This window comes from Staurois parvus, unplaced genomic scaffold (assembly GCF_062004578.1).
Source record: "Staurois parvus isolate SC_StPar_1 unplaced genomic scaffold, SC_StPar_1.0 ptg000980l, whole genome shotgun sequence".
Taxonomy (NCBI): domain Eukaryota; kingdom Metazoa; phylum Chordata; class Amphibia; order Anura; family Ranidae; genus Staurois; species Staurois parvus.
In genome coordinates, this window is record NW_028318776.1 from 1,145,155 (window position 1) to 1,173,004 (window position 27,850).

At 42.1% G+C, this 27,850-nt stretch overlaps 1 protein-coding gene across 2 annotated transcripts; it reads left to right on the plus strand.

Annotated features, from left to right (window-relative positions):
* Window positions 1-1,155: 1,155 nt before the first annotated feature.
* On the plus strand, window positions 1,156-26,936 carry GNPDA2 (glucosamine-6-phosphate deaminase 2). 2 transcript variants are annotated; one of them, XM_089657296.1, is made up of 7 exons: window positions 1,156-1,266; window positions 5,519-5,696; window positions 15,627-15,728; window positions 20,627-20,809; window positions 23,424-23,608; window positions 24,567-24,741; window positions 26,299-26,936. In XM_089657296.1, exons 2-7 carry the CDS (start codon window positions 5,582-5,584, stop codon window positions 26,355-26,357), a joined length of 819 nt encoding a protein of 272 aa, XP_089513422.1. In that variant the 5' UTR covers window positions 1,156-1,266; window positions 5,519-5,581; the 3' UTR covers window positions 26,358-26,936. The 2 variants fall into 2 exon arrangements, with proteins under 2 accessions (XP_089513422.1, XP_089513421.1); XM_089657295.1 differs by having other exon boundaries at window positions 5,519-5,686.
* Window positions 26,937-27,850: the final 914 nt, after the last annotated feature.

Genomic DNA, 27,850 nt, shown 5'->3' on the forward strand with positions numbered 1-27,850 from the left:
AAACACGTTATACTTACCTATTCTGTGCAATTGTTTTGCACAGAGCAGCCCTGATCCTCCTCTTTTGGGGGTTCCCCACCAGCACCTATGGCCTCAACCCCTTGCTGAGTGCCCCCATAGCAGGTGGCTTGCTTTGGGGTTACTTGTGTGGGCTCACTCCTTAGCAGGCTCTGTGTGTTCATTGACACACAGAGCACTACTCAGCCCTGCCCCTTCCCCTCCCCGCTCTCTCCTCACTGGCCATTGCAGAGATTTCTCTTCACTTCCTGCCCCATAGCCAAACAGGAAGTGAGAGGAAATCCCTGCAAATAAGAGGAATTCCTTGGGGACCCCCAGGTCACCTGAACTAGTGTCCCCATTGAAAGATTTCCCCTCTATTATTTTTCAAGGGAGAGCCCAAAATGTGGGATACTCTTTTACTTTCACTTTCAGTGATAATGATAAACAGGACAAATAAAGAGGGAGAATTTCACTAACGGGGGCCAGACAGCAATAAAAACTGGGAGGCTCTAACCCCTCTCTACTCTGTCCAAAACTTAAGAAAAAAAAGTTTGCCTTTATTTCAGGTACTTATATAGCACTGTCAATGCTCACATATATATTGTACATTCACATCAGTCCCTAACCCTCAAGGGGCATACAATCTAAAGTCCCTAACACATATTCATACATGGGACAATTTTAGACAGGAGCCAGTTAACCTACCAGCATGTCTTTGGAGTGTAGGAGGAAACCAGAGTATACAGAAGAAACCACGCAGTCACAGGGAGAACATGCAAACTCCAGGCAGGTGGTGCCATGGCTGGGATTTGAACCAACAGCCCAAGTATTGCTAGGTGGAAATGCTAACCATTTAGCCATTGTGCTGCCCTTTAGTTATACTTCATGCTTGCTATGTTACATCTTTGCAACATTTCCTGTATCTTTTTTGTTATAACATTTACCTGTACAAAAAAATAAAAATAAATAGTTTGGAAAAAAATAATAATATAATTATTAGTGTTACAAATATACTTGATGTTGTTTTGTTTTTTTCATAACATTCCTGTAGCATGAGGCTGCAGTTACAGATGTCACCGCACGATGGCGACATATGACAACGCTTGCCTATATTGTAGCCATCACTTCCGCCAACCACTGTACAACCAAGTGACGTCGGACGTGGTGCTGACGTCAGAGCACGCTGAGCGTAGAGTGACAGGCAGAGCTGGGAAAGGGGAGGTCATGTGACAGCTGTCAGGTGACCCGGTGGCGAAGAGTGTGCAGGTATTGGGGGAGCTGAGCCGGGTGCCCTGTGTGGGTCTGTCTGTGTGATGTTAGTTCCCGGTGGAGATGCCTCTTGTCTGGGTGGGGGAGGGCAATTTGTACACACAGGGAGCACACTGAGAGCTCTGCTATTCCAATGAGGGGTGAGGAGAGATGTGGGTTCAGTGAATGGGGCCCCCAGGTGAGGATGGTGGTGGAAAGTCCAGGCCTGGAGAGCACACCTTGTTCCCTTTAGTAGTGCTGGGACCTCCAATGTATGGTTGGGCGGGGGATGGCATCCAGAGGGACCCAGAACCCTCGTCGTGGGGAAAGCACCCCCCGGCTGAGTCTGTGATGTGGATGGAAGGCGGAGGATGATCTTGACAGGGAACGGCTCAGCAGAGTCTGGGTGTGTAGCCCTCATCTCAGGGTTCCGGTCCATTTACACCCCAGTCACACCAGGAATCAGTGCGGATCCGACCAAGTCGGAACTACACCGATATGACCACTCAAATCGCATGCCAAGTCGCACCCTATTGAAGTGAATAGGGCCACGCCACAATGGTGTTCATTTTACATGGTCTCAATGCTGTGATACAGGCTTTCAGGGTTAAAATTGGCAGTGGGGAGGTTACATTTAGCCTACCAAGCCACCGCACAACACCCCCTGGAAAATGTTCCACTGCAGATTGACTCGCAGAGGGGCAGCAAGTGCTACCGCATGTGTAAATGAATCCCCTAGGGTCACCATACATGTTACAATCTCACCAGACAATCTTTGTACAGTACAATCAAAGTCAGCTTCACCAAAACCGTATATTATAAGCAACTACCTACATCCCTGGTGCTTAACCTGTGGCCCTTTGGTATGGGATGTGCAGACCTCAGCAGGTTGTAGTGGTAACATTGATTAGGGTAATAGTATTGAATTCCTTTTTTTTTTTTTTCTTTATGGTTGACTTTTGTTTTTTTTCAGCCAGACTAACTATGTAAATGTAGCATGTTCCTAGTTTCATATTGTCCCAGCCAAAGGTGTATCCTTCTGTCCACACTCTCTGACCCTCATTTCCTCTATGAGGTCTGCAGTTTCTGACAGTTCTCAGGAGGAGTACGTATACTGAACATTATGTGTATCCTTTGGTGATGTCAGGGGCTGCATTGGAGGCTAATAAGTTGACAACCAATGACCTACAGTATCCAAAGCACTACATAGTTGTTGGTAGATCTAGTAGATTGCACAGCAAGATGGTAACCTGTGTGGTGCTCTTAACCAGTTGCAGGCTCTGGGTGTGTTAAACATGCCCAAAAAACACTCTGTAAGTAGGCTCCTATTGACAAGCTCTGCAATTGAAGATATTAGACTGTTGTGGTTGGGTTTATTTGTTTTGTTTGTTTGTTTTGTTTTCCTTAACCACCTCCCGCCCGCAATATAGTAATATCATGGACGCAAAGTGGTTCTCTCGTTCTGGGAGGACGTCCTATGACGTCCTCCCATTCTCACCGCGCATGCGCGGCTCAGGGAGTGCGCGGCAATCGACGGTGCAGATCACCGATCACGGAAAGAGCCACGGAAAGATCACATGTAAACAGGGAAATGCCAGTTATCAGCATTTCTCTCCTCTCCAGCTGTCACGCTGACAGCTCGAGAGGAGAGCTGGTAATCGGCTTTCTGCGGAGGGACCATGTATACTGATGATCAGTGTGTCCCGATGATCAGTGTAGCCCCAGCAGTGCCACCTGTCGGTGTCCCATCAGTGCCTTGTGTCAGTGTCCCATCAGTGCCTTGTGTCAGTGCTCATCAGTGCCTCGTGCCAGTGCCTACCAGTGAGCATCAATGCCACATAGTGCCCATCTGAGCTGCCTTTCAGTGCCGTCTATCAGTGCCATGTATCAGTGCTGCCTATCAGTGATGCCTGTCAATGCCCATCAGTGCCACCTATCAGTGTCCATCAGTGCAGCCTATCAGTGCCCATCACTGCAGTCTCAGCGCACATCAGTGAAGGAGAAAAATCACTTATTTACAAAATTTTATAACAAAAACTAAGAAAAAACATTTTTTTTCAAAATATTCAGTGTTTTTTGGTTTAAGAAAAAGTAAAAAACCCAGAGGTAATTAAATACCACCAAAATAAAGCTCTATCTGTCACAAACAAATTATAACAATTTCATATGGGTACAGTGTTGCATGATTGCGCAATTGTCACTCAAAGTGTGATAGCGCTGAAAGCTGGAAATTGGCCTGGGCAGGAAGGGGGTATAAGTGCCCTGTAGGTAAGTGGTTAAAGTGGTTGTAAAGGTTGAATGTTTTTTACCTTCATGTATTCTATGCATCAGGGTAAAAAACCTTGTGTGCAGCTCCCCTCCACAGACCCCCTCAATACTTGCCTGAGCCTGATCTCAATCCAGCGCTGTGCACAAGAGCATTGACTCTCCCGGGTCTCTCTCTCTCCTCATTGGCTGAGACACAGCAGCAGGAGCCACTGCTGCTGCCAATCACAGCTAGTGAGGGGGGAAGGGTGGGACCGAGCCACATCCTGTGTGTCTCGGCCAGGGGCACTAGTGGGGGACCCGAGGAGAAGAGGATCAGGACTGCTCTGTGCAAGACCATTACACAATGCAGGTAAGTATGATGTGTTTATTATTTTATATATAAAAAAAATTTACTTTTAGAATCATATTAGGCAAGCATTAAAAAAAGGTGCATCTCTGTCCACAGAAGACAGAACCAAATGGAGCTGATATATGAAAATGAGGCTGACAGTGCAGCTGTTGCTTATAGCCAGCAGTCGGGTATCATCTTTGTAATTATAACAAAGAATTTGGTTGCTCCGGTTCTTAAGAAAAGAACAGCTCCAGTGTATTTTCCCAAAAAAATGGAATTTGTCTATCTAGCAAGCAATTCTGTATACAAAAGTAGAAAAGTGCAGCGCTGAGTTAAATGATAAATGATTCCAATTAATAATAGAACAGATACTCGCATGCATATAAACATATAAACAGTGCGATTGATCACACGTAAGGTAATTATTATATATTAATAAAATAGATATCCACATATGTGATTAAAAAGGATAAACTAGGATTAAAGTAAGAAACAATCCCACAGCTTCGAGCCGGTGCCAGTGCTTCGTAATAATAGTAGAAATGCGCACTCACCGGATGTGCACAATAATAGTGCATAATACAGGATATCCTGGTATTAATGAGTAGTCATCAGGGCCACAGGATGGAACAAGCTCCCTCTCAGGATGGATGGAATCCAAGGGACTTTAGTGTAGATATCCAGGGGTGTCCAGAGTTCCCCTTTAGGGATGGATGGGTGCAGCTCTCACAAAATAGGCAGGAGGCTCCCTCTCTGGTTACACAGGGTACTGGGCGTCTATGGAAAATAATACTCCCCGCACGGGGTCAGAACAGAAAGATGCCCATAGTGTAGTAGTCCTAGGAGGAGGAGCCTACACACGCCATGATGTCACGCTGTCGGAGCATCGTGGAGCTCCGGTGCCCATTTCTCTATAGGGACGGTTAGTCCTTTATCTACTGTACTTGCACTTTGTTTGCACTGTGCTTTTACACCTCTTGGATGCATCCTGTTTTTATACCATTAAATTTATTCTACTCTACTACACTATGGGCATCTTTCTGTTCTGACCCCGTGCGGGGAGTATTATTTTCCATAGACGCCCAGTACCCTGTGTAACCAGAGAGGGTGCCTCCTGCCTATTTTGTGAGAGCTGCACCCATCCATCCCTAAAGGGGAACTCTGGACACCCCTGGATATCTACACTAAAGTCCCTTGGATTCCATCCATCCTGAGAGGGAGCTTGTTCCATCCTGTGGCCCTGATGACTACTCATTAATACCAGGATATCCTGTATTATGCACTATTATTGTGCACGTCCGGTGAGTGCGCATTTCTACTATTATTACGAAGCACTGGCACCGGCTTGAAGCTGTGGGACTATTTTTCTTACTTTAATCCTAGTTTATCCTTTTTAATCACATATGTGGATATCTATTTTATTAATATATATTAATTACCTTACGTGTGATCAATCGCACTGTTTATATGCATGTGAGTATCTGTTCTGTTATTTAATTGGAATCATTTATCATTTAACTCAGCGCTGCACCTTTCTACTTTTATATGAATAAGGACTTTTTATTGGTTACCTTGAGTGTACAGCTGCTTATGGGAAAAGCACTCACTTTTTATCCGTTTATATAATTCTGTATACAAATTCCCTTGTTTATAGCTTTTTTCTGATTGCAGATTGGGAGCTGTATGCTGTGGAGACAGAGCTACTTTTCACAAACATGAGACTAGTAATTCTTGATGACTATTCCCTGGCGAGCGAGTGGGCAGCGAAGTACATATGTAATCGTATCATCCAGTTCAATCCGGGACCAGATAAATATTTCACTCTCGGATTACCCACAGGTTATACTCTGTCAGTTTAATTTGTTGTTTTTTTGTTTTGTTTTTTTTTTAAATTTTGTTCTGATTTGCCGTTTTCACAGATTTACTGTTTAGGTTCGTTCTCACGTGCAGCAGCCCATGCTGTCCCTCTGTCTGCAGTGGATCACTTTTCAGAGAGTGTTCGACAGGCAGTGAAGGGGCAATGTCATTTATCCCTAAAAAGGCTAAAACACCGAGCTACCACTAAATGTGATACGAAGTTTAATTTTTGCCATTGCTGTGAAGCAAAGCATTGTGTGTGGCCAAGGCATGTGTACACTGAGTGGCTGCATGCCCTACTTTAGGTGGGCGGTCAGGAAGGGCAGGGCAGTAAAACTGTAGCCCATTTGTCTGCTTTTACTGCCCCTGGCTGCTTGTGTGAAAAATCTTCTCTAGAATTTAAAATCACTTTAATGATATATTTTTTTTTTTTTTTTGGAAGTACAAAGGGTATTTACCTTCATGCATTCTTTGCATTTAGGTAAAAAAACCTTCCAATGTCTGTTTCCCCTTCTTCCCTTCAACACTTACCTAACTTTTCTATCAATCCAGCGCTGTACCAGCTGCAGGTCCTCTCTTCTGTCTTCCTGCTCTCATAGACTTTGCTGAGAGCAGTGGGGGCCATTAGTTCCTGCACCTCTCATAGGCTTGGCTGACAGCAGCAGGAGCCATTGGTTCCTGCTGCTGTGTCAAATTGTGTGAAGTAGGGCAGCACAGTAGCTAAATGGTTGGCACTTCCGCCTGGCAGTACTAGGGTCGTGGGTTCAAATCCCAACCACGGCACCACCTGTCTGAAGTTTGCATGTTCTCTCTGTGCCTGCATGGGTTTCCTCCAGATACTCCAGTTTCCTCTCGCACTCCAAAGACATGCTGGAAGGTTAATTGGCTGCTGTCTAAATTGGCCCTAGTATGTGTATGTATGAATGTGAGTTAGGGACCTTAGATTGTACTTGAAGGTTAGCGACTGATGTGAATGTACAATATATATGTAAAGGCTACGTAAATAAATGGCGCTATTTAAGTACCTATATACAAGCCCAGCTGCTTGTGCACCCCCCCAAAACCAAAAATAAATACATTTGTTTTACAAACGGTAGAAAGTATTAAATCAACAAAACCTGAAACTGCTAAATTTCTTTTCATTTGCAGAAATAAGTGCCATAAGATGCCACCAGCACCACTATTAAAGACAAAATATATATTAAACAAATATAAACTAACTGTATTAATCAGACAGAGGAACAAAAACTCCACAGTGATCAGCAGCTGCCAGCCGGCTTGCATTAAGGGACTGAGTCTGAGAGGAACACTGGAAGGAGCTGCAGATCAGCAGCTACACTGACCCCAGACACCCGGCATCTTCCTCTGTCCTTTCTTCCTCCCCACTGCAGCCCCTCTCCTCTGTAGGATCATTCATGACGTGGTGGCCTCCCACACAATCAATCAGCATCCGCTCCCTTCACCCCAACCATTGTCCGCCCCCCTCCTCCTCCTGTCACCTCCATGACCATCTTCCTCCTAGGTGCAGCTCGGGGACCTGGGCTAATGTCATCGCTTCCCATCCTAAGTGAAGCCAACACTTCACTGCTACATGGAATACTGTCATGCATTCAGACTTGGAAAACAAAAACACTGTGCCTCATTTCCTTTACCCACTTGCCCTCCAGAGGATTTACATCCAACCTCCCCCTTCCTGATTCCTTACCAGGCCATTTTTTGTGATATGGCGCTGCGTTACTTTGACAATTGCGCGGTCATGCAACGCTATACATAAAAAATTAAATGTATGTCCTTTTTTCCCCACAAATAGAGCTTTCTTTCAGTCGTATTTGATCGCCTGTGCATTTTTTTTTTTTTTGCACTATTAAAAAAAAAGTGACAATTTTTAACAAAAAACAATATGTTTAACTTTTTGTTATAAAACCTATCCAGTAAGAAAATCTAATTCCATCATAAATTTAGGCCAAAATGTATTTTGCTACATGTCTTAAAAAAAAAAAAATCCCAATTCATATAAGTTAATTGGTTTATGTGAAAGTTATAGTGTCTACAAATGGCTGTATATATACTGGAATTTTTTTTTAATCTTATTTATATTAGCGCGGCTTGATAGCGGGACTGCGGCGGGCATTCTGACATTGGGGGGGGGGGGGGACTAACTGCGACTGACATCCCAGTGACTCTAATACAGTGATCAGTGCTAATAAAAAAAACACTGACACTGGGCAGGAAGGGGTTAACATCTGGGCTGATCAAAGGGTTAACTGCGTGCTGTTTTACGGTGTGTGTTTTACTAGGGAAACATGCTGCTGTGTATTACTCTGCTGAAATACACAGCAGCATGTTACTGCTGGCAGGTTTTTCCCTGTCGGTGATACTTGGCGATCACTCGGTGCTGGTGGGGAATCTCCAGCCAGGACTCGGTGATCAACATCTCTAGCCACCAATGGCGGCGCGGGTAGGGCGGCTCATATATATATATATATATATATATATATATATATATATATATATATATATATATATATATATATATATATATATATATATATATATATATATATATTAATTAGTGTGTGTGTGTGTGTGATTTTTTTTTTTTTTTTTTTTTGTAGTTCTGCCACCCTGTAGCAGTACTTTTGCTGTAGGGCGGTCAGGAAGCTGATAAGTTCACCTTTTAGGACCATGTTTCATGTTCCAGTTTTTACCTGCAAACAAATGCGCATTTATTATTTTTGTCCAAAAGGTGAACTTATCCTTTAAAGATAGTTTATTATCTTTATCGATGATATATAGTGCATTCATAAAGTATTCAGACCCCCTTCGCTTTTTTCAATTTTTGTTTTATGCAGCCTTATACTACATTTGTTTGTTTTTTCCTCCTACATCTACACTCAGTACCCCATAGTAACAATGTGAAAACAGAATTTTAGAAATGCTTCCAAATGTATGAAAAGGGAAAAACTGAAATATCACATTGTCATAAGTATTCAAACCGTTTCCAACAATACTTGAGATTCAGCTCAGGTGCATCCAATTTCTCTTGATCATTGCTGAATTGTTTCTAAACCTTGCTTGGAGTCCACCTGTGGTAAACTAAATTGATTGAACATGTTTTGCAAAGGCACGCTCATCTCTTTAAAAGGCCTTACAGCTGAAAATGCATACTGTATCAGAGAAAAAGCCATGAGGTCAAGGGAACTGCCTGCAAAGCTCAGAGACAGAATTATTGCAAGGCACAGATTTGGGGAAGGCTACAAAAAAATTCTGCTGCACTAAAAGTTCCCAAGAGCACAGTGGCCTCCATAATTCTCAAATGGAAGAAGTTTGGCACAACAATAAATTGTCTGAGAGATGGTCGCCTGGCCAAACTGAGCAATCTGGGGAGAAAGAAGGGCCTTAGTAAGAAAGGTGACCAAGAATCCGATAGTCACTCTGACTGAGTTCCAGAGATCTTGTGTAGAGATGGGACAAAGTTCCAGAAGGGCAACCATCACTGCAGCCCTCCACCGATTTGGGCTTTATGGCAGAAGCCTTCCCTCAATGCAAAACACATGACCGTTCACTTGGACTTTGCAAAAAAAGCACCTGAAGGACTGTCAGACTGTGAGGAACAAGATTCTCTTGTCTGATCAAACCAAAATTGAACTGTTTAGCCTCAATTCTAAACTTTGTCTGAAGGAAACCAGGCACCACTCATCACCTGCTCAATACTATCCCAACAGTGAAGTATGGTGGTGGCAACATTATGCTGTTGGGGTGTTTTCCAGCAGCAGGGACTGGGAGACTGGTCAGAGTTGAAGGAAAGCTGAATAGAGCAAAGTACAGAGATATGAAAATATGCTCCACAGAACTCAGAACCAGACTGGGCCGAAGGTTCAGCTTCCAACATAACAATCCTAAGCACACAGCCAAGACAACACAGAAGTGGCTTAGGGACAACTCTGTGAATGTCCTAGAGTGGCCCAGCCAGAGTCCTGACTTGAGCCCTGTTGAAAATCTCTGGATAGACCTGAAAATGGCTTCCCACCAACGGTCCCCATCTAACCTGACTAGGCTTGAGAAGACTTGCAAAGAAGAATGGCAGAAAATCCCCCAATCCCAGGTATGCAATCTTGTCGTATTATACCAAAACAACTTGAGGCTGTAACTGCTGCCAAATGTGCTTCAACAAAGTATTGAGTGAAGGGTTTGAATACTTACGGTAAGTACATGTGATATTAGTTTTTAATTTTTAATAAATTCAGACATTTGTAAAATTCTGTATCACTTTGTCATTATGGGGTACTGAGAAAAAAAATTAATTTTAAATGTCTGTAGTATAAGGATGCAACATAAAATTGAAAAATGTGAAGGTGGTCTGAATACTTCAAATACGCACTTAATGTAAAAGAGATCAGTGACATCGATATGGGGGTGCAGGTAGTGTGAACTGTAACCAGTCCCGCCATTTACGAGCTGCCACTGTCATTCTCTGAGAGTCATCTGTGGGTGTTAGGACAGCTCTGGATAGAGGACTATAGGCATGAAGCTGGAGACCTTTATAGTAGCTTTTAAAGGGAGGGGCTATTCACATCTTACCTTAAGAGATGCTAAAAAGAAGGCCAGTGCTCAGGAAAGACATAACTTGATAAAATCTAGGGAGGCCTCTAAGAGTAAAGCTACTACTGACAGCCCAGTAAGAATTACTGTATTGCCCAGTTTGGGACACAGTGGAATGATGTACGAGAGATTCTTGACAGACATTGGCACATACTGACACGTTCACAAAATCTGCAGGCTATTGTAGGCCCCAGACCTGCTATGGTTACCAAGACGACTAAAAATCTAAATGATATCCTTCTACAATCGGAGTTCATTAGAACCACTGGTCGAACCTGGTTGACAGATCTTCCGGAGTTGAAGAGAATGTTTCCATGTGGGCATTGCAATATCTGCAGATTTGTAGACAGAACAGAGATGTTTACTGACTCTGAAAGGAAAAGACGTTCTCAGATAAGATAGTTTATAAACTGTGCTACCATTAAAGTTCTCTAGATTACTGAATGCCCCTCTAAAAAATACTTTGTAGGTAAAACTAAATGCCAACTTTGGATCAGGGTGGATGAACATCTAAAAAGTATAAGGCTGAATGAAGATACACCATTGGCTTAACACTTTGTTGAAATCCATGGAGGTCAAACAGGTCTGAGAGTAAAGGGTTTCTATGCTCTTAAATTATCCCTTGGAGAGGTGACTTTAACACTGTGCTACCAAAGAAAGAAAAGAGTTGGATTTTTAAACTTAAGACTTTGGTGCCCTTGGGGCTCAATAATGAAATGAGCTTAAAAGTGTTCCTTGAACCATGATATTCACCATACTGCTCAGCTCCTCCCTTGTCTTTTCCCTTCAATTCTTTCTAATTTCCCTTCTCCCTTACTGCTTTATTTCTTTGCTCCTACTCTCCTTTGTAGTTAACACTACATCTAATATCCATTGAGCCACATGAGTACCATGATTAATCACCCTTGTGAATGCCATTGGTCAACATGTCCAGATAATGCTATATAGAATGGATTGTGTCTCTGGTTTGTGTATTGAATTTATGAACATTAATAGCGCTACCATTGAATTCTGAATCCGCCTGTCTTTGATTGATTGTACCTTTTCCTATCTTTTAAATGTAACGATTGATTTGTGCAATCAATATGCTGTCCTTTTAACTATGGGACTGCCCCTGGCCATTGTCATTGGTTGAGTCGGACATCCGTCCCTTCAAAATGCCGGGGGTACGCATGTCCCGATGTCCTGACGAAGCTCACGGTCACGTGGGTGAAATGCGTTGACGTAGGCAGCATTAGCTAGTCCCGGGCCACGCCCACACTGGTGGTGATGCTTGTACTCGCCTAATGCTGGATCATGAATGCGACAACTTCAACACAACCTTAGCTCAACTACCTAAGACTGCCGCCTTGCACATCCTTAACCAGAGGAATATTCACATGACCTGGCTGGGCATCGTAGACTGAAATTGGACGAGATCCAAGATATTTCACTCTACTCTGCAATTTTAAGTGGAGATTGTAATATCACCAAGGAGATCCTCCATATTGTATGGAGTGGTGAGAGCCTGCAGGCAGTCTATGCAGTGGTTGCCGCTCCTTGTGCAACAAGTCTTTTGTGCCTTTACTTATGGCCATCAGCCTCACCTTTTATGAAACTAATGTGAGCTGGCAGTGCCTGGTCATATTCAAGCTAATCAGCAGAAAGTAGTATTCAATATGCTCAAGCTGTGAGCCTTCTGAACCTGCCTGCACCAGTGCACCAATGCTTTAGTTATGGAGATGTGTTTTTTGCAGTGGTTATAGACCTGGACTTGAACCGCCGCTATAAACCCGTACAGGGTACCTACGTAGCCTCCCTTGACTTGTGTATACATATATAATGATTTTTATCACTGTGCCGGCTACTGGGTATATGCAGTGAGTCTGATCCCCAGAGCCCCGTTATTGCCTACTTGGCTGACAGCGGGTCTACCCGTTATATGAGGCTCTGGATATTACTGACTCATTTACCGTGCTCAATTAAGATGGATGGTAGTTGGAAAGCGCTTTTGTATGATTATGTGTGTGGCCCAGGCTTGACTTTAAGGCGATAACATAATCTAACCTCATTTTAAAGTGAATGGAGGATTTTTGGCCTACTGGCCTTATTACCTATTTGGAATCTTATTTACTCCGCTGTTGGTTATTTTTTAAACTTCTTATCTGAGGGGGTCCCATTGATCTCCGAACTGTTTTTTAAAGGGTGGGGCTGTCAGAGTTAACAGCAGGCGATTGGTTGTTAGGGTGGTCCTAACACCTAATCACCAGCTTACAGCTCCCGCCCTCTGTCCAGATCCGCTGTGTCTCCAGCCCTCTGCACTGTCTGTGTAAGGTAAGACTGGAGGAGGGGCGATGTGGAGCGAAGTTGAGGACTGTAATGGGGCGCTGTTGTGGTGGGGGGGGGTGACTGAGGACAGTCATGGGGTTCTGTGGGGGAATGAGGATAGTAATGGAGTGCTGTGGGGGGAGGGACTGAGGACAGGAATTGGCTCACCGAGGACACTAACGGGGGCGGAGCCACACCGTTGTGCTAGCCTGCTCAGTTCCCTACTGCCTGTCCTGCTGGAAAAGGGGGAGGGGGCTTTTGACACCATGTTTTACTGTACCAGGTGATACCAACCCTAGTGATCCCACTGAAAGGGTTTCATTTGTTTAAATGATTGTATTGTATCAATGTTTTAAAAATCAACTTTGAGTATAATATGAATTATATGTTTGGGGCAGCCATATTTGCTCATTACATATGTATGTGTTTGCTCCTTCATATAAGGCAAGGCTAAGTGATTGAAGACAATGACCTTTCTGATTGATACTTATTAGATAAAGTATATATAAAATCCACACCAAAACGTAACATGTGTTAGCTTACCAGTCCTAAGATGTAGTGGCTGCATTAGTTTTTTTTTCCAGGCCTTTTTTTCTCCTTTATTTTCACCTGGTATACCAGTAAATCACTCCCCTCCAGTCCCTGGGTGGCTGTTTATTCCTACAGTGAATCTATAGAAGGACCCAGGAGTGCCACTTAGCCTGAACCTCAAACATGTCTATATTTGTTCTTCTCTAATACATAAAAATTTATTTGATTAGTAATTTACAGAAGAAGACAAATTACATCAACAGATATTATCTGTACGTGAGATAAATGAGTGCAACCACCACATCCTAGGACTGGTAAGCTGCAGTATGTGCCTTTTTAAAAGGAAGGCAGATTGATTGTAAATTGTTTGCTTCCTCTACTGGCTAATCTACAAATCTCTGGAAAGACCAATCTTGTCAAAATGTGAAATTCACATTAACCGCTTCCCAACCGCCCTATTGCAGAAATACTGCTACAGAATGGCAAGGGTGCGCAAAATCACGTATATATGTGATTTTGCATTTCCAGACGGGGCGTGCGCCCTACCCGTGCTGTTATTCGCGCCCACAGCTGTCAATCACCGAGTCCCGGCTGGTGATTACGTGCCGGCGCTTGGTGACTATCGAGCATCTCTGACAGGGAGCAGGACTGTTTTGTTTTCTAACAGTTCTCCTCCCTGTCAGCTCGGGCACACTGCTTTGGATGGCTGTGCACAGCACAGCCATCCAATCAGTGTGCTTACAGTGAAGCACACTGGCACGGCCCCCTAGTAAAAAAACTCCTTGAACACAGTTAACCCTTTGCTCGCCCCTCATGTTAACCCCTTCCTGCCCTGTGCCATTAGTAAAGTGTCAGTGCTTTTTTTTTTGCGCTGATCACTGTATTGGTATCATTGGGGATGTCAGTGACAACAAGTCAGTTTCTCCCAGTGTCAGAATGTCCGTCGCAGTCCCGCTATAAGTCGCTGATCACCGCCATTACTAGTAAAAAAAAACAATAACACTTCAGTATCTGTACCACCATTTGTAAACACTATAACTTTCACGTAAACCAATTAATTTACATGTATTGGGATTTTTTTTAGCAGGCATTTATGATGAAATTTGATTTTTAAATTTTTTTACTGGACATGTTTAATAGCAAAAAGTCAAAAATATAGTTTTTTTTTTTTTTTCCTCAAAATTGTCGGTCTTTTTTTTTTTTTATAGCACAAAAAAATTAAAAACACACAGGCAATCAAATGCCACTGAAGGAAACTCAATTCATGGGAAAAAAAGGGCGTACATTTCATTTGGGTGCAGCGTTGCATGACTGCGCAATTGTTAAAGTAACGCAGCGCTGTAATGTAAAAAATGGCCTGGTCGGGAATCCTCAGAAGGGCAAGTGGTTAAATACTGAAATAATGTGTTCACTAAAAAATGATACTGTCGCTTTAAAAGGCATGGTGTCTTGCTTTTTTTTGTTTTTCAATTTGTGGAAGTGCTTCGTACTAAATAATGAGCACTTCACGATGTTTTGTTTCATGTTATTCCGGTAACAATAAAGAAAACATTAAAAATGATTTTTAGTTATAAAATTCAGCTTCGCTGAAACTGTTTCTCTTTTTGCAACAGAGTAGGGAATGGCTAGTGCTTCTTCTTTTTTTTTTTTTTTTTTTTTTTTTTTTTTCTTTTTTTTTTTTTGATGTCTGTGTCCCTATTGGTGAGATTTCCCCCATAATCCCTGCTTTTGTGACTGGTGATTGGATGGACAGGAAGGGATGGGAGCATTTATTTTAGTAGAATGGAGAAAGTTCAGAACCCTTGTTAGATTATTATTATTATTGATCGGTGTACAGCATTTTTGTGTACGTATAACTTTATACTTACTGCTGTCTCCCACATCACTGGGCGTAAAATGTCATTATCTTTTCAGGAAGACTGCTGCGTGATGTAGAGCAGACAAAATTTCATAAGACGTTACGCCAGTCTATTACGAAAGTGTCTTCTCACAAGATTTCACTTGCTCTGAATTCCCTAGGATTTAGCTGAAAGCAGTACAATATTATCCTTGCCTAGGCGCCGTGGTAGAAAATGGAGTGAAGTGTAAACTCAATCTTTTTCTTTATAGATACAATTATATTTACTAATAGGTTATTTGTAATGGGGTAGGAGCCCACAAAAAGTAAGGTAGAAAAGTGGACTCTGGTTCCCTTCAGGTAGACTTTGCTCCATGTTCTGTATTTCATTGTTATGGAAGACTATTTGTCCATGCCAATGTAAAAACATACATGATATGCTACATCACACTGTTACTGCATCCTAGATCTGCCATGTGTTGATAGGCAATGTTTGTGAAATAAGGTTATCATGTATTAGAATTTATTGCGGTATGTGGGTCTATGAAAAATTCTAAGTTTTATTCAAGATTTCAAATACTAGGTGCATGTTTTAAAATTGTTTTATATGTGGATTAATTTTATAGACTGTGTATTTTTCTACAGGTAGCACACCATTGGGATGTTACAAAAAACTTATTGAATACCACAAAAGTGGGGACTTATCCTTTAAATATGTGAAGACTTTTAATATGGATGAATATGTAGGTGAGTTGATTAAATGAACAGTAGAAATATATTTTTTTACTTGGTGGTTTGATATCTGCCCTTCTTTGCAGTGAAATTACTGCATCTGGATACATGTGACTACTGACCGTATGCAAGGGAGAGGGTCAGAAAATATTCCCAAAATATAATTCATTATTGAGTAATGTGCCATGGTAGTGATCTATTATGATTTTAAATTGCAAATAACAAGGAACAGCATTATGGATTACTGTAGATTTTGAATAGTTCTGTTTTTTTTTAAAGGTGTTGATAGAAGAACAGAATACAAATGCTGCCTTGAGTACATGTACTACAGTATTTACAAAATAAAAAGTTTCTTTTTTAGAGCGAAGTTAGTACGAAGTAAGTTAGTACAAAACATTGTGTGTTTTTTACATGCATCTGGCATATGTACCTGAGTCTGGCTTGTTTCAGGTTCCTGTTAACTCCATAAGCAGGGAGAGTGAAAGCCAGCGGTGTAAGCCAATCTAGACTTTGTACAGTGCCTTGCAGTCTAAAGCAGATAACATGCTTCTAGGAAGGGAGAGCAAAGGGAAAACCTAAACCTTGTGCTGCCATGCCCTTCATTGTCCAATCATGCGCTGGGTGGATGAGAATTGACTAAAGAAGCAGAAATGTAACAGCCATTTTCCAAGTCATCTTCCGGGACAGCTTACATGAGAGAGAGGCTCCTCTTCCCACCAGGAAACACCTGATCCACTTTTTCCTTTAATATATAGCCTCTCCACCCCTTGGTCCTCAGTATTGGTGTTTCCTCCAGCCAGGACAGACACTACCTGTCTTTGCAGGCTGTCTGGCAGGGTACATAGGCCCCCTGGACACGGCTGCCTTGTGGGCAGACTACATCCAGGGAATTCCCTAGGGACTCTTTCCTTGGCAAGACTGGGGGGGCGGGCGGCACCCTTCTCTTGCATAGAACCAGGCAGGCACACCAGGGGTGTTGAAGGCCTGTGCACTGAACCTTGGGGGCCTCAACCCTGTGGGTGCACCTTACCTGCTGGTGAAGCAGGACGCCGACATGTCTTGTTCGGCATGGTCATGGGCAATTAAGTCACTATTGAGTGCCGGGATGGACATCACTTCCGGGTCGTCTGCCTACATGTGACGTCACTTCTGGGCACGCCCGAGCCCCGGCAACAGGAAGCGGCTGCCACCATCTTGGTAATGGTGAGGCGGAAAGAACGCTTGCCCCAAACCACAGCCACTCAGGATCCACGGCAGCTGTGAGGGGAGGTCGGCGCCACTGGACCAGGAAAGAGGGTGGGGCCCCACTACCCCATATGAAAAGTCGCCGCTGAGGGCGGTGGTCAACTGCAATGGAGTCAGATCTGTCGAAGTAGGGGAGGCTAGCAATAAGATATGAGCCATACGACTGGTTAAATCCTCTTCCGCTGGTACAGCATGCTTTTTCTCCTCCATGTTGTCTCACGCTACAACAGTCGCACCTTAAGGTGGCATTCCTGGGTGGCAAACGCAAGAGTACCCCGGTTAACTAGGAGATGCTATCCCTTTATCTCTCTCTGTTTGGTGGCCTCTCGGGAGGAAGAAATGAAGGGAAAAGAGGCCCCAACGGGGAATGATGTGGAAACGGGTCAATCCCTTGAAGATCACAACAGATGCAAGCACCTGGGGCTGGGGAGCTCATACAGATGAGTATCTGGCCCAAGGCAAATGGGATCCAGAGACAGCAAGAAACTCCTCAAACTTCAGAGATCTGATGGCGGTCTTCAAACTGCTCAAGTTTGTCAAGGGAAAGGTAAAGGGGAAGGAAGTGCAAGTCCTGTCAGACAACATAACAGTCACTTATCTAAACCGGCAAGGAGGCACAAGATCACCAAAGCTGATGCTGCCAGCCAGAACTTTTTTTTTTAGTTTGGACGGAAGAAAAGTATGTCAATTATGGCGGTTCATCTGAGAGGCATTTAAACTTGCTGGCAGGCAAGCTATGTCGAGAAGAAATCAACCAGAGTGGTGCCTCAGCCAGCCTTCAGGCTGCTACCAAGAGTCTTACAGAAAATACAGTTGTCTCACACCAAGGTCATCCTAACAGCCCCCTTCTGGCCGAAGAGGTCATGGTTTTCCCTCTTGAAGAAACAAAGTCTGACGAATCCCTGGATAATACCACCTAAGGCAGACCTCCTTGTACAGGGGTAGGTATTCCACCTGCACCCAGAGAAACTAGCACTGGCAGCGTGGCTTTTGAGTGGCAAATACTAGCCAGGAAAGGTGTATCAGAAAAGGTAATCACCACTATCCTAAGTGGGAGGGAAAAGTCCACTAGCACCATTTATGACAAAATCTGGAAAAGATTTGCCTTCTGGAAGTTGGAATACAGCCTATCCTGAATACAGTGCTGGAATTCCTTCAAGCGGGAGCAGAAAAGAACCTCTCAGTTAGCGCACTGAAAGTTCAGTGGCGGCTTTATCCAACTTTCTGGAACAAAAATTAGCAGATGATCCCCTGGTGATCAGATTTCTAAGAGCTATCTCCAAACTGAGGAACCCTTTGAAGCCCAGATCCCCCTCTTGGGACCTCTTGAGCCTCTAGAAGAATGTACCCTCAAGTATTTAATTTAATTCTGAAAACCATTTTTTTTTTTAGTAGCAGTAGTTTTGGCATGCAGAATTGGCAAATTACATGCACTATCAGTATTGGAACCCTATTGCACAATCCTTTTGGGTAAGATTATCCTAAATCCTGACCCGGCGTTCCTGCCTAAAGTGGCCTTACACTTTCAAAGGACAGAAGACGGCTGTTTATATACAACGGCTGGACGGGAGGTGGTTAAAGGTTCAAAAAGGGATCCCAAGCCTCTAAAAATACCATCGTAAGATGGCTAAAGGAAGCTATCTAAAAAGGTTATAAAGTTGCAGGCCTAACCCCACCATCTTAAGTTACACTCAACGAGACCCACGGCAGCCTCATGGGCAGAAAAACCTGGAGCCTCCCCTGGACAGATCTGCAAGGCCGCAACATGGTCCAGCTTCAGCATGTTTGCCAGGCATTACCGATAGACCTAACCGCCAATAAAGAACAAGTATTCAGTAGGAAAGTCTTGCAAGCAGCAGTGCCACACTAATGTACGTATTTCTATTTGATCCTCTCATGTAAGCTGTCCTGGAAGATGTATTCAGTTTATATAAACTTCCAGGTGGGTATGTCGCTTTATCAGGCGCACAAATGAGAAGTGATAGTGTACAGTCTGAGTAAGAAGTGTTCAGAAGTGGTGCAGGCTTGACTTGGTCAGGTCAGCAATAAAGTGCTTAACTTTCAATTTCATAGGTGCTTCCCATAAAGAAATCCGTGCAGCAATATATAAAATGCGCATTCACCAGATGCACATAGATTATGTGCATTAAACCAATATGACTCTCTGCAGGGGCCCCTTTAAATGGAACAGTCAGCCCTGGAGCAACCCCTTTTGAGACCGTGCTCTTGCACGAAACACGTCGAGAAGGCCTAATGTCGTGACGTCAGGCCGCTGAAGCTGAAGGAGGCCCGGCGGCCATTTTGGAAATTGGCTGACACGTGTTTTACCTATCGCTATTTCTACAAATTTTAACTTTTTGGAATGCTTTTTACTGGATGATGATCATTACTTACATAAATGACTTAATTTTAAAAATACTACACTATACAGTTTTTATATATCATTTTGGCTCTAAGCTAATTGCTTACAGAGACCCCCAGAGGAAGCGTGGCTGCACGTGAAGCTGTTGTCCAGATGAGGCTGCTCCAGGCTGGCTGGCTGTTCCATTTAAAGGGGCCCCTACATAGTCATATTGGTTTAATGCACATAATCTATCTGCATCTGGTGAGTGTGCATTTTATATATTGCTGCACAGATTCTTATCACAAGGATTTCTTTATGGGAAGCACCTATGAAGTTGAAAGTTAAGCACTTTATCGCTGACCTGACCAAGTCAAGCATGCACCACTTCTGAACACTTCTTACTCATTAGACTGCAATATCACTTCTCATTTGTGCGACATACCCACCTGGAAGTTTATATATACTGAATATTGTTTTATACCATTTTATTAATATATCAAGTTACTTTGCATATATTAGCGCTGCACGTTTTTATATTTATGAATTTTTACTAGGTTTTAGGATTCCTATGTCAGTGCAATTGCAGCTGGTTATATAATTATTGTATTTACATATTTTTACATCTATTATTGAGCGCTTGCTGTTCAAATTTTATTCTGTCCTGGAAGATGACTTGGGAAAACGCAGTTGTTACCTGTTAACTGTATTGCCAGAAATCTTCCAGGACAGCATAGTTCCTGCCCGATTGATGAAGGGTTATGAGTGGTCATGCTGTCATGTGAAGGACTTTTTATATATACATACATACAGATAGATACTGTTATGCTTATGATCACTCCTAGACCTTCAATTATATTCCTATACTGAGGACTCAGGGGTGGAGAGGCTATTTATTAAGGAAAAAGTAGATCAGGTGTTTCTTGGTGGGAGAAGGAGCCTATCTCTCATGTAAGCTGTCCTGGAAATAGTTAACAGGCAATAACTGCATTATCTTCTATAAACAGATGCTTACATGGAAGAGAGGGTGTTGAATTGTGCACACAGGGGATGCTACAAGTTAAAACATTTAACGTGAACCTAATCTTTAATGTGAATCTACCTCTAAACCCCCTCTTAACAACAAGAAAACTGATCCAAACTTTCTCCTGAGTCCCAGCCTGTAAAGTGTATGTTTGAGAGTAGCAGATTGTGAGCTGCCATTGCTCTTTGCGGAGAGTTGGCTTCTTTCTATGTCCTCATTATCACTAGGAAGTGAAAGGAAATACAAACATTCAAGTTCCTGATCTATAAATCTAATGAAATCTAAATTGGGGATGTGTTATAGGACTTCCCAGGAACCACCCAGAGAGCTACCATTCCTACATGTGGAACAACTTCTTCAAACACATTGATATTGATCCTAACAATGCACACATCCTGGATGGGAATGCAGAGGATTTGCAGGCCGAATGTGATGAGCTTGAGAGGAAGATCAAAGAAGCTGGTGGCATTGAGCTGTTTGTTGGAGGTATTTCATGAACCAGTGTCATCATTGTTGTCTTTACACATACTTTTTGTCAGGATTTTTATTTTTTGCACTGGAGGGCTGCATGTTTTTGCAACCTAATTACATAGGCTTTGCTTACTGCTTTTAAGATGAACTATATTGCCAAAAGTATTGGGACGTCTACCTTTACATGCACATGAACTTTAGTGGCATCCCGGTCTTAGTCCGTAGGGTTCAATATTGACTTGGCCCATCCATTGCAGCTATAACAGGTTCAATTTTTCTGGGAAGGCTGTCCACAAGGTTCAGGAATGTGTCTATGGGAATGTTTGACCATTCTTCCAGAAGAGCATTTGTGAGGTCAGGCACTGATGTCAGATGCAAAGGCCTGGCTCACAATCTCTGCTCTAATTCATCCCAAAGGCGTTCTATCGGGTTGAAGTCAGGACTCTGTGCAGGCCAGTTAAGTTCCTCTACCCCAAACTCGCTCATCCATGTCTTTATGGACCTTGCTTTGTGCACTGGTGTGCAGTCATGTTGGAACAGGAAGAGGCTATCTCCAAACTGTTCCCACAAAGTTGGGAGCATGAAATTGTCCAAAATGTCTTGGTATTCTGATGCCTTAAGAATTCCTTTCACTGGAACTAAGGGGCCAAGCCCAACCTCTATAAAACAACCCCACACAATAATCCCCCCCCCCGCAAACTTTACACTTGACACAATGCAGTCAGGCATGTACTGTTCTCCTGGCAACCGCCAAACCCAGACATGTCAATTGGATTGCCAGACAGAGAAGCATGATTTGTCACTCCAGCGAACATGTTTCCCACTGTTCTAGAATCCAGTGGCAGCGTGCTTTGCACCACTGCATCCAAAGCTTTGCACAGCACTTAGTGGTGTAAAGCTTGGATGTAGCTGCTTGGCCATGGAACCCCTTTCCATCAAGCTCTCTACACACTGTTGTTGTGCTAATCCTGAAAGCCACATGAAGTTTGGAGGTCTTTAGCTATTGACTCTGCAGACAGTTGTCGACTTCTCTGCACTTCAGCATGCGCTAATCCCGCTCTGTCATTTTACGTGACCTACCACTTCATGGCTGAGTTGCTGCTGTTCCTAGTTGTTTCTACTTTTGTTATAATATCACTAACAGTTGACCGTGGAATATTTAGTAGCACAGAAATTTCATGGATGGATTTATTGCACAGGTGGCAACCTAGCATGGTACCACGCTTGAATTCACTGAGCTCTGCATGCCTAGGTGCTTGATTTTATACACTTATGGCCATGGAGGTGATTGGAACACCTGAATCCAATGATTTGGAGGGGTGTCCCAATACTCTTGGCAATATATTGTAGCATATACTGTATTTTAAAATGATATTTCCTACTGCTTGTATCTGCAGGGTTTTTTTGTTTAACATTGATGTAGTTTGTAGAACAAAGGCATGAAATCTACCCTGCAACTACTGGGTTTCCTTTGTTGCTGTACACCCTTACTTCCCACCACCCCCATCCTTTTTAAGAGCCATAAAACACCTACCTAAATGGCTCTTTTTAACTTGCGTTAAACCATAGTCATGTGACACCGAAGGCCCGATCCTGTTCTATTCCCGTCTTGGAAGAGTGCTTCTTCAGGTGTTCATGTTAGTGCTTGTATGATGTGGATAAAGCACATGTATGCCCAGTGGTGAAAAATACTTTTAATAAACAGCCACTCACCATTCCCAGAATCCAGCATCTTCCTCACCCGACCAGTTTCTTTACTGGTCTTCGTCCATGGCGTCGGTATCTTAACTATGGCCAGCTAGCTGTGACCACTTGAAGCATTACAACCGGGAGCCCACAGTGTTTGCTGCCTTGTAAATGGTCCTGCAGCCTTCTGGGACCTGTGATGTGTCCTAGAGGACTGCGGGGAGGGGGGAAGGAAGGAGGTAATCAACCAACGCTCCCCCCCAAAAGAAAAAATAAATGCCAAATATGGCACAGCAAGCAAGAGGAGGAGAAACAGTGAAACTTTTTGGGTGGAGTTCCCCTATAATGCAGCAGAGAATACTCCATGATTGTAGAAGAGGCCGGTTCCATGACTTTGACAGGTCTTATGACTGATCTTTCCTGGCTTTGGAATCCTGAGGCCATAAAAGCGCTAAGCACATTTTTTTTTCTCTCTCTAAAGCAGTATGGCCATATAAACTAGATAATCATTGACATGACCCTTAAAGGAACCCTTCAGCAGTTTTCTCATATATATTGTGAGTTTTATGTTAAGTTTTCACTTAGTGATGCACCGATATATCGGCTGAAAATAGAGTTAGCAGCGTTTTGCCGATAGAAAAAAAGTGCAGAAAATGATAATTGACTTCAATGCAAAAACGCCCCCTGTTGACTTTTTTTTTTATATATATATATATATATATATATATTTCATTTTATTTTCTTCCCAATTTTTGTGTTACTTTCAATAAAATTTATTTTACTGAATTGTATTATTTAAATTCATGATATTAATGAAAAAGGCAAATATAATACAATTGTATATAAAAATATATATATTTTTAAAAACTGTCTGTTTCGGTCCAGAATTTTCATTTCGGTCCACCACTACTTTCACTACCAAATTTTTGTCTTACCACCCTAGGTATTGGGCCGGATGGCCATATTGCCTTTAATGAGCCTGGGTCCAGTCTACTATCTAGGACAAGATTAAAGACATTGGCAATGGACACTATTTTGGCAAATGCTAAATATTTTGATGGAGATCTTTCTAAGGTTCCGACGATGGCCTTGACAGTTGGTGTGGGTACAGTGATGGATTCCAGAGAGGTATTTGTGTTTATTATGTTATTTTTAAATGCATTATATTGTACTGTAATATTGTGGAAATGGTGTTTCAGTTTGGTGGAATATTTATTTTTAAATGAAAAGTCTTAGCCCACATTTTATCACAAGGCTTTTCAGCATTTTTTTTCTATTTGTAAATTCTACTAGGGAACTAAGTGCACCATTTTGTAATCTGCTTATATCGTGCATTGTCTTGCTCAAATTTCACCAGCGAACCATCTGCATTAAATTTGCATGTCATTCCTTTAGGTCTCCAGCTTCAACCACCTTACACCTTACTTACCATGCATCTATAGGCATGTCAAGATTCTCATCAATGTGAACCAGGGCTTAAAGAGAACATGGTTGATTTAAGTTAAGTTTTGCCCTTAAAAAGAAACATACATTTCACATTAATAATTATGCTACCAAAATTAGTGTGTGCTGTAAATTGCCTCCAGCATTGTTACTGTTAATTAGTGCTGGAAGGTGCCATTTTGCTGAAGCCCAGAGGCCATGGACAGCAGGAAATCTTTTTTTTTTTTTTTTTTTTTTTTTTTTCTGGTGGCCATAATTATGAAGAGAGAAAATTATGGGAAATCCAAAATTGTACATGTTTCACTGGCACAGTGGGAGATTTTCTGTTCTGGAGACAAACCTCTGAGATAATTTCTTGTCACTTGCTGTTTTTTTTTTTTCTCTCTGAGACAGTAAGAGAAGGGACATTTCTCTAATGTATTATAGACAGCAAAAAAAAAAAAAGTTTAGAAGTACATAGACTAGGATTATGGCATTCTAACAGTTTAGGGGATATCACTATCCTTTTCAAACTTTACTGTGAAAAGCACAGCATCAAGGTACAATTCAGTGCTGGGTGGCCCCAAATAAAAATAGCAAAATCAGTATTTTCTGAATTTTTCATTTTGGTTGGTATAAGACATCTTTTGTTTTCTATTGGCAGGTGATGATCCTTATTACAGGTGCACATAAAGCTTTTGCCTTGTATAAGGCTATAGAAGAAGGTGTAAATCACATGTGGACAGTATCCGCTTTCCAGCAGCATCCTCGCACTATATTTGTTTGTGATGAAGATGCTACGTTAGAACTTAGAGTTAAAACAGTTAAATATTTTAAAGGTATGTATGGCCTAAATGAGGTTTCCTTTATATCCCAGCTGCATATACCCTTGGCTATTGAATTTCATTAAAAACACCCAGAGGTGCTGGATAAAAGAGAACGTACTTAAGGGTATAAGAGAACACAGCACTCCTGAGTGGCTATTTGTCAGCTATCTGTACTGTCATGTAAACCTTATAGTGCAGACTGTGTACTAAAATGTAGAAGTATGTCAGATGTGTATTTCCAGCATATAAGATACTCTGTGAGGTATAGTTGTAGCAAGTTGGGGAAACTTAAAGTCTGTGCCAATGTAGATTTCTTAATTGTACAGTACAGAACCAGACACAGGTGCTTTTTATCAGGACATCTTTCTGCTTTCTTTGTATTACTCCGAAGCACTCCACATCTCTACATGGTGTAGATGCAGTACAGGTTTATCTCTCATTGCTGCCATTGGCACTTCAGATCTCTGTTTTATCCTGTCTGCACGCTCTCACATTGGCTGTTCTAAATCTCCTTCACAATCTCTAGGTGGATTAGGCAGGTTATCACTAAGGCTTATGCCTAGTGAAGGATATAAATCTTCCTCTAAGACTCGTTTAGTTTGTGCCTCTTGGGCTTGGTCCCCTGTTCACACATTTGTAAAGCCTTTTTTCCAGGTGGATTTAAAGGCTTCTACTGAGAGTCAGCTGAGAGGTGCTTTAAGCCAGTTTTTAAGTTAGGAACTGGGGATTCCCTTGTTTTGGTTCTGTTGGCTTTGTCATGATGCTCACCCCTTAGTTGTATTTGCTTGGGGATGTCTGAAGGTCAAGACATAAGGGAGCCCGTGTCCTGTATTGTACAGAAATGAGGATTTTTATTTTTACTTAATTGTAAAAGACTTTGTTTGCCAGTATGCTCATCTGAAGGTGGTAGTATATAACCCTGAGCCTTGTTCTGTGACTCTTATGGACACACAAAGCAGGGCTCAGGAGCAAGCAAGCATGAGTTCCCCCAGAGCAAGCAGTTTAAATAAATTGGATCCACCAATCTTTCACTGTAAGCATAAACAGTGGAATTCCGTATCTATGCATCCACATCCTGTCAGTGCAGCCACAATCCCAGAAGCATTTACTTTTAGCTCCTAGTCAAAGACCAAAAGTCCTTCAGCTGTAATTATTGCAAGTGGAATCAAAGCACAAATAAGCTATAGAAACTAAATTTAAAAATATTCACATTGTGTTTACCACTAAAAACATCACATCTATATCCTGACTAATTTTTTGTTTGGGGGGCGCTTCTTCCGGGCATGATCCCTATTCCTTTTTCATACTCAAGGTTGATATTGTAGAATCCTAGAGTACCACAATGACAAAGTGACTGTCTGTGCAAAATAGGTAATACTTGTTACAAACAGATCTGAGGAAGAGAGTGCAATGTGCTTTATATTTTTTTTTAGTTTGGCTTTACTCTTTACACCTGCTGTTAGTAACATTGTGTTGCTCCATACATATTAAGGATTAAACTATATTTGGTATCTTGAATTGTGCATGCCAATGGCATCAATTTAAAATGGTTCTCTCTTCTCTTCCAAGGTTTAATGCATGTACATAATAAACTAGTGGAGCCACTGCTTAGCATGAAGAAGAACTGACACATCCTAGATGGGAGTGGAGCTATGGAAATGCAGCTCTCGGACAAGTGGCTATGCAATCTGGTCTCCAAAAGTGAAAAAGTACTGTATTGCAAAGGTCCAGTCTCTGCTTTAGTCATTCCATATTACATGAAATATTTTGGGTGTAAGGCTGCACACATGTGCTTGTTTACTCTATACAATAATTGACCTTCCATCAGAATTGGTGTTAAAGGTCATCAAATGTTGCCTTTTATTATATAATGTAAATATATTGCTGCCTCCTAGTATACCAGTTAAAAGCTGCTATACAAAATACTTTTACATAGAGCTTTTGCCTCTACAGACATATGAGCTTTTTATAGAATGTCTGTGCTTAGCTGTAGCTAACCACATTGCTATACATCTTAAGCAAGTTCTGCACACTTCCTGAGCAGTCTTGCTTGCTGCCATGGTTTTTCCTTTTGTTGATGACTGAAGAAGCGGTTACCATTTTTGTTAAAATATATTATGTTTTACAGACAGGTTAAAATTTCCAGAATACTGTTGTTCTAAGAATATGATCTGAAATGGTCTTAATAAACAGGTTGACTAATAAAATGTTTGTGTCGTGTAAGGTTATTGCCAGACCTAATCCACAAGATCTATTATTCAAAAAGTGAAACATTTAAATAGGTGAATATATGTATGTTTGCTGTGTACCTGCCAGACAGGTGATCTGTACTGAAGTTCCTGATTAAATCATTCTATTTCATATGTTACCTCTCCTCAATGAGTTGGCATTATCAACTCTGTCCAGTGAATTGGGACCTAGAAAGCAATTTTGCTAAATCAGGAGGTAGAAGGGTGATCTTAGGGCCCTTTCACACAGGCAATCCGATCAGGTCTGCTTATGTGTTTTTCAGGTGGAACCTATCGGATGGTCCATGCATTTCTATGGATTGGCAGGTGTAAACGGACTTGTGTCCATTTACACCCAACTACCTCTGGGTCTGATCAGGCATGCTAAAACAAATGGAGGAAGACTGCATCCTTTTCCGTTTGGGCAGACCAGATTAGAGGTAGCTGGGTGTCAATGGCCACCCATAGAGCAGGGTGCAGTCTGTTGTGTCTGCTTTGCATAAACAGAGCAGACACAGACCTGTCATATTGCCCCTCTTTGCTCAGATCAGCAGGGGATCTATGAGTGGATCCACTGTTGATCGGAACGCAAACCACCTGTGCAAAAGGGGCCTTACTGACCAGCAAAGGTCTGTATCACAAGAATGGTTGGCCAGGGTGAAAATCCTTTGGCAGGAAATGTAATAAAGGATAAATGTATTTCAACTGTGTATTTAAAGTTGAACTCCAAACAACACTGCTAATCTAAATCATGGAAACAGTATCAGATATTGATTAAAAAAATGAGGTAAGGGATTGCTTAACAAAGGTTATCGTTGCTTAGATTAAAGAAATGTCACGGCGAGATGCTGAATTAATTTTCTAACACAGACAGCTAGTTTTCTTGCCTGATA

Bases quoted from the DNA above. Each gene is read 5' to 3' on its own strand.
- GNPDA2 (XM_089657295.1), top strand. From the start codon at position 5,563: ATGAGACTAGTAATTCTTGATGACTATTCCCTGGCGAGCGAGTGGGCA. The intron at 5,687-15,626 runs GTTATACTCTGT...ATTTTTCTACAG, and splicing joins CACTCTCGGATTACCCACAG to GTAGCACACCATTGGGATGT. The intron at 23,609-24,566 runs GTATTTGTGTTT...TTCTATTGGCAG, and splicing joins CAGTGATGGATTCCAGAGAG to GTGATGATCCTTATTACAGG.